The sequence below is a fragment of the Salvelinus fontinalis genome, chromosome 24 (assembly GCF_029448725.1).
Source record: "Salvelinus fontinalis isolate EN_2023a chromosome 24, ASM2944872v1, whole genome shotgun sequence".
In the NCBI taxonomy this organism is placed as follows: domain Eukaryota; kingdom Metazoa; phylum Chordata; class Actinopteri; order Salmoniformes; family Salmonidae; genus Salvelinus; species Salvelinus fontinalis.
Window position 1 is genome coordinate 15443636 of NC_074688.1, and position 20449 is coordinate 15464084.

At 40.9% G+C, this 20449-nt stretch overlaps 1 protein-coding gene across 3 annotated transcripts in view; it reads left to right on the top strand.

The window, feature by feature from the left end:
- The window catches only part of LOC129821995 (limbic system-associated membrane protein-like), a 726689-nt gene that overhangs the window by 692340 nt on the left and 13900 nt on the right, over positions 1–20449 (top strand). For all 3 annotated transcript variants that reach the window (XM_055879809.1, XM_055879808.1, XM_055879806.1), the window contains one exon: positions 13708–13833. In XM_055879809.1, coding sequence (XP_055735784.1) covers positions 13708–13833 — 126 coding nt within the window. The remainder of the gene's footprint in view (positions 1–13707; positions 13834–20449) is intronic.

Here is a 20449-nt window from a genome sequence, read left to right on the forward strand (position 1 = left end):
AAAGAAATAAAAGCTGAAATAAATCATTCTCTACTATTATTCTGACATTTCACATTCTTAAAATAAAGTGGTAATCCTAACTGACCTAAGACAGGGAATGTTTACTAGAATTAAATGTCAGGAATTGTGAAAAACTGAGTTTAAATGTATTTGGCTAAGGTGTATGTAAACTTCTGACTTCAACTGTGTATATTGGATATTAATATATCCACACTATGAGGTTCGAATAATACTGTTAATTTGTGAAAATTATGATAATACCCTTTTAGTTTAAGAGCTGTTTAAAAAGACTGCCTGACATTTCAGTTTCTGTTTTGGTAGGATGGAGCTTTGGCCTGCCTGGTGACATCACCAGGCGATTAATTGGTTAATAGACCAATAAGAGAGGGGAAGCGGGATACCTAGTCAGTTGAATGCCTTCAACTGAAATGTGTCTTCCGCATTTAACCCAACACGAGAGTTCCAAACCTCTCTACCAATAACAGATAGTTTTCAGTTTCCCCCTACCTACTCCAACCACTCCAGGTCCAAGCAAAATTGCATGAGAATTTGCTCTTTGCTACGAAGCTCTTTTTTTAATTTTTTTTACAATTTTCATTGAAATCAATCACACTAAAGGTTCTTAATTGTTATGATTTGATATTGAGATAAAAACAGCTGCATTGGATCTTTAACATCCATTGTCATCTACATGCCAAGCGTAATTGTCATTCCGAAATAGGGTAGCACCTGTCATTAAGGATTTTGTTTTGTTGACAGCACAAGATGTTGAAAAGATCCCTTTGTTTTGATCTTCACTTTGTTTTGACATTCACTTTTGCACTCATAACCACACACACAAAGTGGGGTTAAGTGACGAATACTAATGATCAGTTATGGAAGCTTATAGTTTGAACATTTTCATTGCATTAATGCTGAAGGTCAGAAATAGGACCTACGGATGTAGGATCTTAATTTGATCTATCTTTTGTTGCGGAGAATGTTCATGCACTTGTACAGTGCAAACTTGTACTGTGTTTGAGTTTTTAAAAGGCTTTTAAAGTTTGTAATTTCAACTTTGAAATTTCAGACTTGATTTGCCCTGATGGAAAATGTATCAACCCCCCAAAAAATCCCTTAAATATAATCCACATAATAATTCACATTTCCTGTTGCTGCACGTTTTTTTCCTGCTGTAGCAAACTGGCTCAAATTAAGATCCTACATCTGTAGAATATTATCAGACAATAGCCTTTTTGACTAGCATCCAACGCATATCCAAATATAGTAGACTAGAGAGCTTAGACTCAGCAATGGCATCTGTTATTAGTTAGTGTTTCATTGGCATGTTAGGCATTTTCTAATAAATGTGTTAGTTGACTGCACTGACTCAAATAGTTCTCCATTCTCCAGCTGTCTAAAGGGCCATTTTGTTTGGCCAAAAAGCTGATATAGCATTTCCACACTAAGTCCTCAAGACGTGTGTTCACTATACATTCCCCTATTATAACCTGTAGGCTACAGTACACTTCTTTGAACACTGAGTCTGACACATTGACACAATCTGTCGAGTGTATATCTACAAACTCCTTCTGGAATTTACATTGAGTGTACAAAACATTAGGACATGGTCTTTCCATGACATAGACTAGCCAGGTGAATCCAGGTGAAAGCTATTATCCCTTATTGATGCCACCTTCAATCCACTTCAATCAGTGTAGATGAAGGGCAGGAGACAGGTTAAAGAAGGCTTTTTAAGCCTCGAGACAATTATGACTGATTATGATTGTGTATGTGTGCCATTCAGAGAGTGAATGGGCAAGACAAAAGATTTACAGTAAGTGCCTTTGTACGGGGGGGGTGTGGTAGTAGGTGCCAGGCGCGCCGGTTTGAGTGTGTGAAGAACTGCAAGGCTGCTTGGCTTTTCACGCTCAACAGTTTCCTGTGTGTATCAAGAATGGTCCACCCTCCAAAGGACATCAGCCAACTTGACCCAACTGTAGCAAGCATTGGAGTCGACATGGGCCAGCATCCCCGTGGAACGCTTTCAACACCTTGTAGAGTCCATGCCTCGAACGAATTGAGGCTGTTCTGAGGGCACAGAGAGGGGGGGGGCATGTTAAATGCATGTTAAAGGTTTTCAAGGAGTTGTTGTTCTGCCAATATTGTAAACATTTGTTGTTCCTTTAGGTCTTCTGAGAAATGTTACTGAGAATTCAGTAATGGTTATGAGTCATTAGTGGCCTCGGTCTCTCTCTTTCTCCATCTCTCTCTCCCTCCCTCGCTCTCTGTAGATACAGACCATCATCATTGTACTTGGTTATTCTGCCATTAGGTGCAGTATGTTAGGAAACTGTCTCTGCATTTATGATATTACAGTCTTTTATGGTTTATACATAGACGTGTAAGTGCTGTTGTAAACGACTCACAACTAGCTATAATTACAATACTATACCTCAACAGATGATGTACAATCATTTCATGGAGAGGCTTTCAATTTATTGGTTAGTTATTAAGTGTACTGGTACATATTGTGTCCGTGCTTGTTATTTCTCCTTTGAGCTGAAAAGATTTTCAAGTACACCACTTGGCAGAGGTGTAAAGTACTTAAGTAAAAAATACTTTAAAGTACTACTTACGTCGTTTTTGGGGGTATATTTACTTTACTATTTATATTTTTGCCAACTTTTACTTTTACTTCACTACATTCCTAAACAAAATGATGTACTTTTTACTCCATACATTTTCCTTGACACCCAAAAGTACTTGTTACTTGTTGACAAGAAAATGGTCGAATTCACACACTTATCAAGAGAACATCCCTGGTCATCCCTTGTTCCTCTGATCTGGTGGACTCACTTAACACAAATGCTTTGTTTGTAAATTATGTCTGAGTGTTGGAGTGGTTACCTGGTTATCTGTCAATAAAAAAAATTGTGCCGTCTGGTTTGCTTACAATGAGGTACTTGAAATGGTTTATACTTTTTCTTTTACTTTTGATTCTTAAGGACATTTTACCAATTCCATTTACTTTTGATACTTAAGTATATTTAAAACCAAATACTTTTATACTTATACTCAAGTAGTATTTTACCGGGTGACTTTCACTTGAGTCATTTTCTATTAAGGTATCTTTACTTTGTCTCAAGTATGAAAATTAAGTTATTTTTCCACCACTGCCACTTGGTAAGTACATGTATGTATGCCTAAGGCATTACAGAGAGGAGTCGGCTAATCATCCTTACTGAAGGCAGTCGACCAATACAGCAATTAGATTTGACACTGGAAGGTTTTCAGATATAGTCAGATATCTCCCTGGTCTCCCCACTACCACAGCTGTTCAGTACTAGCAGTCAGAGTATATTAAGCTCAAGCCAGGCTAATAGTCTGGATAGAAACATCAGTCACTCAGTCAATGCCATTGGGTCTGGTTGATTCTAGTTCAGATTGCTTCTCGTTACATCAAGTTGAAATGGAAATAGAAGAGAACCGCATACTAACCAAGAACTGCATTGTTCTTGTTTGATAATCAAGTGCAACTTGGAGTCTGGTGGTCCAATCAAACCTGCTTTAACAGTGTTTATGCAGTCTTTCTGTACAGATTGCTGCCCTAGCTTCCTCATTTCTTATTCAGAGAATTGGTACATCCATTTTGCTATTTTATTTGACCACACAGTAAAAAAATAAATGTTTTTGCTGTTACGTAAATATAACAATGTACGTTTGTTGGCATTAAATAAATAACAAAACGTACATCATAACTCGACAGTGGTCTCTTACCAGATGTAAGCACAAACCAAACACAACAAGCAAAACTGTTTGATAGGTTCAATTGAATATCACATGCCTAAGGCAAAGGAAAGGAATGCTTACATCGGTAACATTGTAGCACGGGTTCCTTACTGTAATCCCAAAACCATTTGATAGATGTAATATTCAGTTGAACGAAACTTACACCAAATGAAGGGACGGTAAAAGAGGACTTTCAAAGTGGTACCAATAGAAAGGGTGTGGAAACTGAGGTCTTCCATCATTACATTGATCCTTAGCCTTCTCATTACCCTTATAGTGTCAAGACAGTCAATCAACAGGGTTGGGTTGGTTACTTTCTAAATGTAATCCGTTACAGTTACATGTTACTAGTGCAAAATTGTAATCAGTAACGTAACTTTTGGGTTACCCAAACTCAGTAACGCAATCTGATTACATTCCATTATTTTTAGATTACTTTCCCCTTAAGAGGCATTAGAAGAAGACAAAAATGTATGTTACCAATTTAACGACATCTATTGCAGGATAAATCAATGTTAAAGTTTACATAGCTGGCCATATATGGATGTTACATTTTACTTTATGGGTTGGTTATGTAGGCTTCTTCCAACCCATCGCTTTCTACTACATATAATAATACGATTCAATTATATCTTTACATTCAAAACCAAAGTCTATCAGAATTCCAGTCATTCCAATAAATGTTATACCCCTTGATCTTCAATAATAGGACTCGGAAATATGGAAGTATAGATTAACCACATTGTTTTACCTGAGCATGACCCCAAAATGAAGGACTTATTAGCCAGCCCTACTCTGTTGTTTATGATTTTGTTGTCATGGAGAACTGATTGGGCTCATTGATTCTAGTTGAAAAATAAATGCTGCACTCATGGAATGGCATGCTTTGCCAAGAGTGTGCAAAGCTATCATCAAGGCAAAGGGTGGCTCCTTTGAAGAATCTTAAATCTAAAATATATTTTGATTTGTTTAACACTTTTTTGGTTACTACATGATTCCTTATGTGTTATCATAGTTTTAATGTGTTCACTATTCTACAATGTAGAAAATAGTAAAAATAAAGAAAAGCCCTTTAATGAATTGGTATGTCCAAACTTTTGACTGGTACTGTATATATAATTTATAAATCCAAAAATGGATGTAGCAACTACAGATTGCCTCTTTAAGTCTATCTAAAGTGTTCACGTTTGAGCATGTGTCCATTAGACCTATGGATTTTTTTTTTTATCAGCATGAATTAGATTGAGCAATTAAAGCCTGAACTTTTATTCCATAGGCTGGGATCCGCACTATGCAGCGGTTGCAAAAGCTCATTTTTCACTGGCTGTCCACTGGTTTCAAAAACAATGATTGATAGACCGTTTAAACTTCTTGAATTCAACCATTACTGGGTTCAAATACAGATTTAGATTTGTGAACAGCCATCTACAACAACCACAATTCATAAGGCACAAATAGCTAAATGAGAGAGCAGCAGTGTGATTCACATCAATGCGCTATGTAGATATCAATAATAAGTGATATCCGTATCACCGTAGACTACACCACTGCTGTCATCCTTACCTCCAAGCGTTTAAATTGGATAATCTTTGGATGCCGACAGCAGTCGCACCACTGGAAGACATAGCTTGGACTGTAGCCTACAAAAGCCTATTCCTGCTCTTTTCCTGTGATCCATCAAACACATTTGGTGTGTCGTCATAGTGGTCTCTGACTTGTGGTCAGACTCGCTCAGGTGGAACAAACTTAAACTTGCGCCTTTTTTCAATGCTGATTTGAATGTCATTGAGAAAACAGAGAAGTGTCAAATATTTTTTACCGCAAACATCCTTTCTGAATTTAAAAGTAATCCTCAAAGTAATCATCTAGTTTTTCAAAAGTATATGTAATCTGATTAAAATATGTTTGCTGGTAACGTGACGGATTACAGTTACAGTTTTTTTTGGTAATCCCTTACATGTAATCCGTTACTCCCCAACCCTGTCTATCAATCAGACTAAATTGAATAAAGTACCTTAATCCCATTGCTTGTTTAATCCAAATGACTGTAAAGTACAGGGTTTCAAAGGGCTTGTCTCTGGAGAGACAAGTTAATAGTCTTTCCCTCCCATCCCAGCCTGCACTTTACCTAATCCAACATTATTACACAGAACGGAGAGCAATCAAGGAAAATTGATTACCTGCTCTGATTGCTGGTTTGACTGCCAGAATCCGCATTCTTGGTGCTTGTAGCTGTAGAAATATTTTGCCAAAGGGGCTGGTGAGCATGGCTTCAATCAGGACATTGGGCTAGATTCAATCAGATTCCTGCTAGCCGACACACTGCATAGCTGTTTTTAGGACAGTTTTATAGGTGGAACTGCGTTAGAGCTGTGAAATCCACAAACGGGTCCAGGCATTATAGCTTACCTATCGTCGATATTTCATTGGCTGCACAGATTTGCATTGGTAAGAAATCGAACACTGGAATGTGTGATGTAATCTACACCTCAATTAGGCTGATAGAATTCCTCATTATTTTGTTTAATGATTTTCAGTTTGAGGGTCGTTATTTATATATAGCCTACACTTTCTCGTTCTTAACTTCTAACGCGAGTGGGATGGTTGTGGATTCGTGACAATGACCACAGGAGCGTTTACTCACAGATGTGAGAGCTCCAACGAAGCGTTGTCCACTCACAGATGTGAGAGCTCCAACGAAGCGTTGTCTACTCACAGATGTGAGAGCTCCAACGAAGCGTTGTCTACTCACAGATGTGAGAGCTCCAACGAAGCGTTGTCCACTCACAGATGTGAGAGCTCCAACGGGTTAGTGCTGAACTGATTGAATCTAGACCATGGTTTGTAATAGGAATCTATAACCACAGTTTATCTATAGTTTTCACTTGAGGGGGGTTGGATGGAGGATTGTTTGTGAGCGTGGCCATTTATGATAATTTGGCAGTTCACATTGACCAATAAGATTACATGATGATAGGCTTATATTTATAGCCTCAATTGAACTTGGATTGCACTTGAGTTTGTAAGGTGTCCTCCTGATCTTATTGGCATATTTTCCATAGGTTATTAATTAAGACAATTGATCCGAATGGTCAATGCTAACGGTAGCTGTTTGCTAGTCTAGGGAAATAGCCGTCCTTCTCCAGAAATACACTACATATACAAAGGTATGTGGAAACCCCTTCAAATTACTGGATTCATTTATTTCCAAACCCGTTGCTGACAGGTGTACAAAATCGAGCACAGAGCCATGCAATCTCCATAGACAAACATTGGCAGTAGAATGGCCTTACTGAAGAGCTCAGTGACTTTCAACGTGGCACCGTCATAGGATGCCACCTTTCCAACAAGTCAATTCGTCAAATTTCTGCCCTGCTAGTCCCGGGCAACTGTAAGTGCTGTTATTGTGAAATGGAAATGTCTAGGAGCAAGAATGGCTCAGCCGTGAAGTGGTAGGCCACACAAGCTCACAGAACGTGACCTCTGAGTGCTGAAGCACGTAGCGCATAAAAATTGTCTGTCCTCGGTTGCATCACTCACTATCGAGTACCAAACTGCCTCTGGAAGGAACATCAGAACAAGAACTGTTTGCTGGGAGCTTCATGAAATGGGTTTCCATGGCTGAGCAGCCTCACACAAGCCTAAGATCACCAGGGGTAATGTCAAGCGCCGGCTGGAGTGGTGTAAAGCTCCCTACCATTGGACTCTGGAGCACTGGAAACAGGTTCTTTGGAGTCATGAATCACGCTTCACCATCTGGCAGTCCGACGGATGAATCTGGGTTTGGCGGATGCCAGGAGAACGCTACCTGCCCCAATGCATAGTGCCAACTGTCAAGTTTTGTGGAGGAGGAATAATGGTCTGGGGCTGTTTTTCATGGTTCGGGCTAGGCCCTTAGTTCCAGGGTAGGGAAATCTTAACGCTAAAGAATACAATGACATTCTAGACGATTCTGTGCTTCCAACATTGTGGCAACCGTTTGGGGAAGGCCCATTCCTGTTTCAGCATGACAATGCCCCCGTGCACAAAGTGGTTTGTCGAGATCGGAAATGGTTTGTCGAGGTCGGTGTGGAAGAACTTGACTGGCCTGCACAGAGCTCTGCCCTCAACCCCATTGAACACCTTTGGGATGGATTCAAACTCCGACTGCGAGCCAGGCCTAATCGCCCAACATCAGTGTCATTGTCTGTCATTGTTACAATGACAATGTTACAACATCTAATGGAAAGCCTTCCCAGAAGAACGGAGGCTGTTTTAGCAGCAAAGTGGGGACCAACTCCATGTTAATGCCCATGATTTTGGAACAAGATATTCGACGAGCAAGTGTCCACATACTTTTGGTCATGTATCGTAACTTTAAGTCATACAGATAAGGGGTGAACTAAAGCACTGCATTACAGAAAGTTCCATGAGTTTGCTGGAGGACTGAGAGCTCAAGAGAGCAGGAAGGAGTGTTAAACCCAAGTTCCTCTAAAAAGGAAAGGTCACCGCCAAGAGTTTCTCCTCCAGCCAGCTGTTGTCACCTCCTCTCTTTGTTTTCTTATCATCTCATTCCGTTTTATAAGGTATTAAATCATGATATGTGTTGAATACAAATTGAATCTGGGGGTTTTGGCACGCCGTCCTGAACGATGCGGATGATCGCCAAGGATAAAAGTACACATTGCCTTGAACTGGCAGTACATTTATTCAAGTTTACTTGAGATAAGAATTATAGCTTGTAGAATTTATAAAGAGCAACAATTTTTCACGAGTTGAAGTCCTGCTCATTGGGCACCAATGCATTTCTCTCTGCTGGGGCTTCGGTTGGCTTGTTAGAAATACTGACGCTACCTTTTCCCTTCCTATTGTTTTCTCCTTTCAACACAAACACCAATTATTTGTTAGTATGATTTACGAGTCTCTGCCCTTGTTGAAACCTCTCTGCCCTCCACTGGAACATCTCTAAAGAAAAAAAGCTACATTTGAATTAATCAGGGATTTGTCCTCAAGAAGACCTTTATCTGGCCAGCAGGAACTGCCTCCAAAAAAAATCTCCACATCCACACAAAGCCTTGCTCAAAAGTGCCTCCAATGGGTATTAGTCTATTTGATATCCTCTCTCCCCTTTGAAAGTTCAGAGAGAGCTTTAGTTTAGATCATGGAGTGCTGCTGGCGATGATTATGTTGGTGGAGGAGCTACGAGCAGCAGCTCCAGCAGTTCTGCCAGAAGTGCACAATGAAAGGGGCCGAGGCACCCACTGCTCGGTGGCTCTGTGCACCACAGTATCCTGTTAAAAGTGTGCCATCTCTTTCAGCTACACAGTGGCAGCCGCTGCAGAAAAAACGCACCCCGAGGTCTCTGATCAAACATGTTGGCATCGGTTTCTTGTTTGTTATTATGAGGAAACTGGCAAACTCCAGAGTTTGTTCGTATTTAGTGAAATACTGATTTGTCATAGTGGTAACTCACATTGACACCATGAAGAATTCAAAGGGACTAGATCAATGAGTCATAGGTTTATGGGCATTGAAAATGTAAGCGTATGCTCACAAAAACAGGCAAACTAACGAGGAATCAGATCACAAGGCTCTACTTCCCTGTAACAATATTTTTCTAATGACAGAATCTGTTAGGAGGATTGTTTTAAATGAACAGTTTGGTCAATTGTGTCTGTTCTTTTTACTTTTCAATGCTGCCTTACTCAAGCAGACTCACAATGACAGTGTTCAAGAGCGTACTCATGTTCGTATGTGTCATGTCCTCTGGGCTTTTGAAAGAGGAGTGTAGGCTTATGCATAAACACTTTGACATCAAAAGTCCCAATCCTGAAGACGCCCACTAAATTGATGGTTGCCTCTCCTTTAAAGACCTTGAATGGACAAGATTGCCTGGCTGTCATTCTCACTGTTTCCGCAGTAACAGATTGCCTTTTTGGGTCAAGGTTTGGGGAGGAACCCAGCAGCCAGTTATGATCTTGTTTGAGGTGATTTTATTACATTTCAGAGGTGTCACAACATTCAGGAGGTTGTTCTGTGTCATCTGAAAGGTTCCTGGTTTAACAACCTTTTTGCACATCGAGGAAAGTAATTGGCAGCTAGTGCTAAAAGCAGAACTCAGTGCTGCGAGCGCTTTCCGCTGATTATGCTTTAATGATTCAAATTACGGAAACATAATTGCCTCGACAACATTTAGGCCTGTAACATCAGTGGTCCAAATGTCATGTCTGAACGTGGCAGGATGCCGTGGGTGGAGAGACAGAAGGAGGGATCCGCAGAGGTCAGTTGGTATGGTAGTAGAGTCATTCAAAGAGCTCTGAATTACTGGTGTTCAATGAAATATGAACATCTCTGTTTTAACCGGTTGTAACTTTATACCTCACTATGATTTGTTATTGATTTGACTATGGAGTACGTCAAAGTGTGGTGCTCTACTTGATAGCAAGCTAACCCAAAGACTTCTGTTTCGACTGATCGGATACGAAAAGGACTTTCACAAAAAAAACTGCTCATAGGAAAAATAACCGATAGAAGGATATTATTTTGTAGGAAGTCAACGTTCCTGGCATGATGCGCCTGTATGAATAGCAAGTATACTGAACACAAATATAAACGCAACATGCAAATATTTGACTGAGTTACAGTTCATATGAGGAAATCAGTCAATTGAAATACATGCATTAGGCCCTAATCTATGGATTTCCCATGACTGGGAATACAGATATGCATCTGTTAAAATAAATAGACCTCATAATGGGCCAATTGTGTTCGTTGTCCATAGCTTATGCCTGCCCATACCATAACCCCACCGCCACCATGGGGTACTCCGTTCACAACTTTGCCATCAGTAAACCGCTCACCCACACAATGCCATGCACGTGGCATGCAGTTGTGAGGCCGGTTGTACCTACTGCCAAATTCTCTAAAATGACGTTGGAGGCGGCTTATAGTAGAGAAATAAACATTACATTTTCTGGCAACAGCTCTGGTGAACATTTCTGCAGTCAGCATGCCAATTGCACGCTCCCTCAGAACTTAAGACATCTGTGGGTGTGTGGCAAAACTGCACACTTTAGAGTTGCCTTTTATTGTTCCCAGCACAAGGTGCACCGGTGTAATGATCATGCTGTTTAATTAGCTTCTTGATATGCCACACCTGGATTATCTTGGCAAAGGAGAAATGCTAACTAACCGGGATGTAAACAAATTTGTTCCCCAATTTTTTGAGAAATAAGCTTTTTGTGTGTATGGAACAATTCTTGAATCTTTTATTTCAGCTCATGAAACAAGGGACCGACACTTTACATGTTGCGTTTATATTTTTGTTCAATGTAGTTTGAGACATTACACAATGCAGGTGTGAGACATTTTTGGCTGGGAATACCTGTTGTTGTCATCCTCTCTCTTTCAACTGGAAGGCTCATTTCATGCATAGTACCTTGAAATGGTTGTACGTGCGTGCGTGCATGTACCAGGCAGAGTGCGATAGTGAGAATCTTAATCGGCTACCAAGCTAATTCTGTTTTATTTTCTGTGTGTGTCTCTCTCTCTGTCCACCATTCTCAGCTAAAGATGAGTCATAGCTAGATTAAAAGGCTGTGGCTTGAAAGTAAACACATTGATCAGGACATCTGTGACACTGGAGGTACGGCTGGGTTTCTTTACATTTCTCTGAGGTTAACCATTCTGGGACTTTGATCATCGCTACCTCCCTGGGTGGTTTGGCTCGTCAGGAATCCAGGAAAAGCCAGGAACTGACTGTCAGGTTATATTATCACATGGATTTGATACAACAAGCTTCTTCTAATTATGTTATAGTTTCTCATGCTTTCAAGGCTTTGAAGTTGTATTAGCAAAGTTGAAGCATAGGTCAATGTATTTGCGTGATATTTGCGTCTGTTTTTCACTTTTTTTCTAGGATCACATGGTCTTTGGGATATAATAAGCTGACTCAAAATGTGACTATGTTGACGGGGTTGGAAAGAAAAAATATTTACAATCACTTGAAGAAATTTGAAAATGCTCAAATAAACAATGTGGGAAAGAAATGTTTAAAGGTGATTCTACTTTTCTCAGCCTGTAGATTAAATCACTGATGTGTTTCTTGAAAGGCAAAATAAATGTTTTGGCAGAAGCTAAAGCTACGATTTGATCCCATCTAACCAGGAACGGCAAATTATTTCTCTAGGCTTCGTGTGTCAGATCGACCTCACACAATCCCTTGTACGTCGCTTTAGAATCCTGGGCAGCCAGCGAAAGAGTTTTTCAAAGAACTGCCCTTTCAAATATTGTTCCTTGAAGGCTGACCCATGACTAAGATTGCAATCCTTGCTGGGAGCTATAGCCACTATGTTGAAATGGTTTAGAGTTTAGACTCTTTATTCATTTGATTCATGAACCGCCTCGACTATTTCTGTTTAGAACGTGACAGGGTTATCTGTCTGGGAGCTGTTGTTTTTTCTCAAACTAATTTTTATCTGTGCGACTGGCCTGGTTTAGATTAATGCCCGGGTCCTCATTCAGCCAATCAGAGCATTGATATTTCCAGCCCGCTTCTTTGAGAAAAAGCTATTGGATTCCCTGTCACTTCAATCCTTCCCTTATCGAAAAACACATCTTCACTTTCTGTGGTCATTTGACTCATGCAATAACTCTGTATGGCTTCATTTAATGTGGTTTGGCAATAAAATAGCTACGTTGTCAGATGTCATTAAAGGGACAGGCTGTACTGGCCAGAGAGAGGGAATCTAGAGGAGAGTATGAAGCATCAGCTGAGGGATGTTACATGGTCAGTATCAGTATAAAAACAGACCTTTTGGGGGGGAAATCCAGAGGCACACTGATGTATTGATTAATCCTCTGTCATATTTGACAACAAATAGAACACGTTTTCCATGTTGTCAAGTCTCAAACAGCTTGGCAACTACAAGTTTGACTCACCTTGACTGCAACACGTCTTATTTTAGGTGACACGAGAATGCGAAAGAACATGTTTATTATACCTGAGAGTGGTATATGGACATATGCAGTATATGTGCATTTGTAATCGTTGAGCTACTTGTTCAACTTCTACAATACAATGTTTCTGTATTACTCTATGTATTTTGCCCCATTCATCATTTACAAGTCATTGATCAATAGTTTCTAGCAAAGATGTGCGTATCCAACACCTCGCCTCCATCCACCCATCGTTTTGAAATTCCCAATGATGTCTGTATGCCCTCTCTGTGCACTCAGATTGATTACAATTGAACTGCTGACCAATGAGAAAATAGAGTGCACCTCGCTTTCTTAATTTGTCAGAGCAGTTTCATCTGAGTAATACGTTCCCTGTTTTATTTGTTTAGGTGCAGAGTAAATCAGAATTGAGAGGTAGAAGGCCGATTAAACATTACATTCAGATGACAAACGTTCGGCTTTCTTCGAACATCAGTCAAAGTCGTGCACCTAGGGTTTCAGTTAATTTAATCTTTTGTTGGGTAATGGATTGGGTTGAGCTACAGAAACTCTTTTCCATTTGAAACTCTTTTCCTTTTCTTGTTGAATTAACATTGCAATACTTTTGAATTCAAACTTTTGCATTTAACTATACTGAAAAATGGACATGTAGCCTATTCCACAGCGACAAACGTATTGTAAAGACTTATGTTCATGCGACACAGCCGTTTGCCTAATGTTGTTGATAATTGCTCATGTTGACATTTGACATGTAGACACAATTTAGTAGTATTTGAATATTTCATAAACCGTACACTTCATTCACTATAGTACTACAATGTGGTTCCTATTCTTGCCTTCGAAAATCCATCACAGTTCTTAGGAAGACTCGAGCCCTACAAAAGAAAATGCTTCTACTTATTATATTACAGCCACTATATCTGCTTTAGATGAAATGTTACTCTCCATGTTTTTACTACTGCAATAATAAACAATGACCAATGGCACTTTCTCTTGCAGTTCCGGCAAACATTTACAAAGTTTCGGAAGACATCACTGTGAACGAAGGCAGCAATGTGACATTGAGTTGTCTAGCCAATGGGAGGCCAGATCCATCAATCACCTGGCGACTGCTCAATCCATCAGGTAAGAGCCAATAAGCACCCAGCAGCATTTGACTCTTATCAAAGGGCAGCATTTTGTCATTGTTGCTTATCACTGTATATCTGTGTTCTCAGACATGAAGGGGAGGGATGGGGTTGGGCGAGGGTTCCTGTGTTTAAAATGAAATGGTGTATTCGTCCTTGTTTCTCCATGTTTTAGGATTATTTTATGTGCAATCCTCCAGTCAATTCTTTAGGTTACGTTTATTTCAGGTATACAGGATGCTTATTATTTCAGAGAGAGAGAGAGAGAGAGAGAGAGAGAGAGAGAGAGAGAGAGAGAGAGAGAGAGAGAGGAGAGAGAGAGAGGAGAGAGAGAGGAGAGAGAGAGAGATAGAGAGAGAGAGAGAGAGAGAGAGAGAGAGAGAGAGAGAGAGAGAGAGAGAGAGAGAGAGAGAGAGAGAGAGAGAGAGAGAGAGAGAGAGAGAGAGAGAGAGAGAGAGAGAGAGAGAGAGAGAGAGAGAGAGAGAGAGAGAGAGAGAGAGAGAGAGAGAGAGAGAGAGAGAGAGAGAGAGAGAGAGAGATGTCCCGTTGCTTAACGTTGTTGTCTCCCTGTGGATGTGGTCAACGCGGTTCGTTTGTCTCGTTCCCCAAAGGTAGTGATCATCTCATTGAGTTGTGCATGCCTGAAGAACACCTATACATTACTGAGACACACCTGCAGCTTCTCACACTCCCCTTTCATTCAAACACAGAACTGGATGATTTGACAATGCAATTTCTTTCAAGTGAAAGCCCTCTAACGGATTGCAATAATGAAACCAATATGTTGTTGTGGTTGCTCTAAATCGAACCATTACAGCCAATTATCCCAGGAATTTTATTCTCCAATACTCTATTTTGAAATGTTAATGTTTTGCTATCAAACTGCAGCTCAAACCTTTGTGGTGAATACATTTTTTTAAACTTTTAGTGTAGTGATGTATAGCCATTGATTATTTAAGAAGATAACTTATAAATGCCTAATGAGCTTAGTTTAACTGTTGGACCCTTTGAGAAACCCAAAAATATAAGCTTGTTTTTCTCCATTGTTTGTCAACAATGTATTTTGTAAGCAAACACTTTATAGCTTCAAAACCTGGTTAAAGCTTATAATTTTGATCTCATCGATGGCTCTGTCTATGATTTTGATAGTGGTTACAAGCAGATAATTATTTTTATCATTGGAATGTTTGCTTCTAATAAAAAGCAGACGCAATGGAAAAGTAGAAAAACACACAGTCCCCACTTCTCCATCAGAGTCCAGATTGATATTATTCTTTCAGACCTGTCAGATTGTCAGAGGAGTGCCTCTTCATTATTCTAGCAGAGTATAACAGAGAGCACAATTGAAACGTAACATGACTTAAAATGATGTATTGGATGAAAGAACTGTCATTTTCTATTTCAGCTCTCCCTGCATGGTCTGGGATCGCCACTATTCGCTTCCCAGAGTTCCAGACAGAAACCATGACATTAGTCTGTTGTCTCCCTCCCAAATTCTAGCCCTTCACCTATTTTGCTTCCTGGAAAGATGCAGATACAGGGAAAATGTAGGCTTAGCAATAGTATGTGCTATTTATTCAGATATTTTAGAGATTTCCACATTGTACACACATTGGGATTGGAAGTAAGAAAATGTCAGCTATTGCATTTTATGCCAATAGTTGTATTCATTGAGGACGTGGGATGTTGTTGTCCCTGATATTGACTGGGAAACATTGCCGGGCTTCCTGTGTGTGGGGATGTGATCAATAGAGCAAGGCGCACAGCGTCCGTTCTCTCTGGGCATGTGCTCTGCCTCAGTGTGTCTCCACCCCACCCAATGTTTATTTCTGAAGTGTATCTGTAAAGGTCACAGGCGGGGGCGGAGGGCACCACACTGAAAATGCTGCGAAGAAAGTTGAACTCTTGGTAAAGCAAGGAATCTTTCAGTGCACGCTTTCCGGACCACCAAAATGGAAGTCAGACAAGTAGGAAATATACATACCCTTTGGTGCTCCTCATATTACACGCTTTGGGCTATGGGAAGCCACTCACAGACATCAGTGGTACATGGCTTTTTGAGGGAAAAAGTGATGTTTTTGAGGGGTATATTTAAGTATGTGAATAAGAGATCTCATTAAATGTGTGATCACTCACGTCATTGGATAATTCAGGAGCTGAGCGCAGTTAATTAATGTTAAAGTATGCATTTGATGTTCCCGCCCCTGATATAATGCCTTTTGGCACTCATTTAATGCTGCAGGGGTATAGCCAGGATCAACCTCCGCTCTACTGATGAGAACTCACACACCTGGACAAGCAGGGCTTGCCCCTCCCAACATCCAGACTTATTCTTGCACATGAATTATTCTTGCAAATCGGTTTACATCTTGTGGTGTACTTTGTTGAGGAAAAATGCACTTGATACGATCGGGATGTGTTGTTGTCTCACCTAGCTATCTTAAGATGAATGCACTAATTGTTTGTCACTCTTGATAAGAGTGTCTGCTAAATGACTAAAATGTCAAATGTACTGCACATTAGTAGACATCTAGTCAAACCAATTAACCATTATGCTCAGACAGGGATGTTAAAATCCGATTAGATTAAAATGTATTCTAAAACAACATCCTAGCTGTTAAATAAGAGTGTTCTCCCCATACTACTCTGAAACCAGCCATGCTCCAGAGTGGACTAGCCATAGGGCAATTCTGGCAAATACCAGATGGGCTGGTCATCTTTAACACAGTGGGCCTGTATTAATAGTTGCTGTTTTTCAACAAAATGATAATTATTTGGATAATCATGGGAGACTCGGGCCGGTGTGGCGGCCTTGAGGGAAACAATGGGCCGGTGTGTTAGAGATGCCCGGATCTATTTCTGGTCAAAGTCTGTCCCTGCCATTCTCTATACTATGAGTGACTTGGTCTCAATAATACACAACTCATCCCTGTCCACCACAGCTCAGCATGCTACACACTCCAGAGTCCCCACCTCTGTCAGCCCTGAGATTGATGTCGAGTACTTCCCAGAACTAGTCACACAATCCCAAGGTCCCTGACTTGCATGTTCATGGAAGGCTCACTGCTCCTCCGTGCTCAAGTGCAGGAAACAGGCAGTGCCTTGCTGACATTCTCCAGGCTGTCCCTGAGAAGGCTGTGAACTGTGAGATGTGACAGGCCCTTGTCAGGGTGGCTCAGGTTCAGCCCTGGCAGCGGGTGTGACACATGTAGAGGGCTGCTCGTGGGAGGGGATTAAGTGCTCCCCCCAGGGATCACAGACAGAGAGAGAGCTCCGCATCTGGCACTGCAGCTGATCCCAGACCTGTCCACTGTCACTGGAGGTTTATCCCGTCCACACACACACACACACACACACACCATTAGCACCACCCAGCCACACTGACTAAAAAGAGGCACACTTGTTGTTGTGTGACTCTCTCCCATCATCACTCTCAGCTCCCCCCTCCAGGCCTTTGTGACCACAACGTGGTGCATCATGGGATGTGCTAAGGGTGATGTGACCTGAGTGTCCTTGGTCAACACAAAGAGCGTGTCCCAAGGCAACCCTATTTGACCAATCCATAAAGACTCAGGAAATTAGAAGCCATGCTGGAATAATGTGTAGTCTATGATTCAATAAAATAGATTTGTTTATCTGATGCGCTGATCAGCGTGATACGGCACGCCTGCACTAATGGGAATGATATCTGTAAAATGGTTTTGAGCTTTTAGGTTTTGATCTAAGAGTGGTCTTTCACTGAGGTGAAAATGTTTCCCTGAAGACCTTCGTATATGTCAGCATGTGGGTGTTTTCATTTAGATTGGCCCTATAACTGCTGATGTGACCAAAATAATGATAAAGATGGGTGGTGCTTCAGCTCAGTCATTTGTTCATTATCTTCCCACTAAGAGTCTTAAAGAACAGGCTGGGGTAATTATGTATTGACCGCTCATCATCTAAATCAGACAATTGCCTGACAAAAAGATTGACTCCGTGTGTTTGGGAAAGATAAAGCCGAGTGTTTTCCATTTGACAGCACTTAGAAAGTAGAGGAGAAAAGAAAAGAAATGTTGCAGAGCCATTTTGGACCCTTCTCCCCAAGTTCTCCTCAAATCAACTGCTTAACATAAATTAGTATTCACAAAATAAATCTAACATTTCGCATAGTGGTAAATGATGCTCATGAATAATGCATGGCCATGCAAATTAGCATTTAGTTGCCAACTGCAGTTGCGCTGCTACCTGATGCTGAGTCTCTCCTCACTGATGGATTGTGCTTTGCTCTCTATAGTGTCTCAAATCTGCCTTCTACTTCCCTTACGAAAGGTCTGTCCAAAACACTGGCTCACCAACAGACGCCAACAGACACACACACACACACACACAGTTGAACTACCCTGTTCAAGGAAACTTGTCATCAGAAATATAAGGGATCTTTTGGCTAGGCGGGCATTCCGTGCTGCAGTACGAGGCTCAAACGTGAGTGGAATTTCTGTGATTCCATGCTAATGTGACCAGGATTAGAGTTGACCTACCCAGTCCCATCTGATTCATTCTGAGATGAGTTATATGCTGCTGCAGGCTCTCAGCTCCCTCCTGGCAGTGAACTCTGTGTGTGTGTCTGGGGGAGTGGTTGGGAGGTGGTAGTGGGTTGGGGACACAGGAAGTTGGTGGCACCTTAATTGGGGAGGATGGCTCATAGTAATGGCTTGAACGGAATAAATGGAATGGTCTCAAACACATGGATGTGTTTGAATCCATTCCATCCATGCCATTCCAGCCATTATTATGAGCTGTCTTCCCCTCAGTAGCCCCCTTCTCTGTTGTGCCTTCACCCTAATGTAGTTGTTTTCCCAAGAATATAAGGCAATTCAATTGTTGAGACAATCCCAAAGTAATACGGCTCAATGCAAATAACCTTTCACCACACATTTATGAGTGTGAGGCTCACGGACCACTGGACTTTTATGTTGCTCCCCAATCCTGGTGCTAGATAGCCCTAGGGTCGTACGCCTTTTATTCAGAACTAGAATTTGTTGGGAAATAATGATATGCCTTGTCTTTCATTGTTGCTGGCGCACAGGCAACATGATAAATTAAAGCATGGCACAAGCCAAATTGAGCTTTTCATCAAAGTTGAATTTAAGTGCCATTTTCATAGAGATGTTTTTAAGTTCCGTTTTCATAAACACTGTTCATCATAAATGGGTGAGAGTCATGAAGTGGAATTCGTTTATTTAATTGTCATAGCTTGTCATGCGTTTGCAGCTTAGCAAGATAGATACGGGGCCTATCTAAAGTACATCCGAGCTCAAAGCAAGTTAGAGAGGTGTGGTGCTGAATGTCTTGGACCTTAAACTTTTGCCTGTATTCACAATAAGCTGAAGTGAATACGATGTTTAGCGATGCTAGGCAGAGCTAGCCGCTCAACAGGATGGTCTTGGACAGTTCTCCTAGGGGTCTGTCTGCGTCAAGGGAACATCACTGGCTTTGTTTTTAACTGAGTGAGCCCAGGACTTTCGGGGGAGAATGGTAGAGAACACCTATTCATGTCTTAAACTTGTATACCCAGCCAGAACAGGATACAGGCATAGACACACTCTCTCCCACACACACACCTCAGTCTTCCATTTTCTACAGTTCACACACAGCCACGAACAAAAACATACACACCCACACAAACTATCATAGTCTGTGATTTGGAATTCCTCTCTTTCTTTCCCACTCAAGCTGATTTATTGCTCCGACATTCTAAGATGATTATGTGAAATAAGAAATGTGCACTCCATGCTCTCCCACCTCATTGGGCTTCTCACTCACTCACTGGATTAGCATAGAGTTGTATGGCTGTGCCATCATGGGATTTTGAATGTGCTCCAAATCAATCACTTTTCCATTCCCCATGGGGCCCATGGAAAGCAGTGACGTATACCTGCTGAATCCACACAGAGATAGAATAGCTCTAGAAACAGGTTCTTTCCTGGTGAAGGTAGGCCTATTTTTCATCGTTACTTTGTTTCTGAGAGTTAATACTTGAAGTGTATGTAAAGAGATGAATGTTTATCAAAAGGATGCTCAAGCCTCCTGGGCGACATTTTTTATTTAATAGAGTAATGAATTAAACAAAACAAGTTTTGTTGTTGTTGAGTTATTGACTTAATATTTCCAGTTCGCTTGTAGTAAATATGTTTCATTATTCTAATCATTTTGGTCACACTTTATTTGGCTAGTCTGTAGATCTGTAGATGGAAACCTGCTTGCTAAGGTTACAGTCAGGGTTAGGTTTAGAATATGGGTAAGGGTTAAGGTTAGGGTTAGGTTAAGGTTAGAGCTTGGGTAAGGGTTAGTAGATAGAATACATTTTACTGATCGTCTGTAGAGGAACTACAGATGGACTATCCAAATAAAGTGTTACCTAGATATATTCTGTAAGTAAGCTACAGTACTGTAGATTGTAGCCAAGACATCTTCTTCTCTCTCTAGCCCCTCAAGAAATATCTATTCAGGTGAAGTCCAACTGCCTTAATGATAAAACGATCAAGCAGCCACAATACATTTCCATGGCAACTGATTTCCAACGTACTTTTCCAATCATGGCATCCTTTGTCCACGATGAGCGTGTTTGACATGGC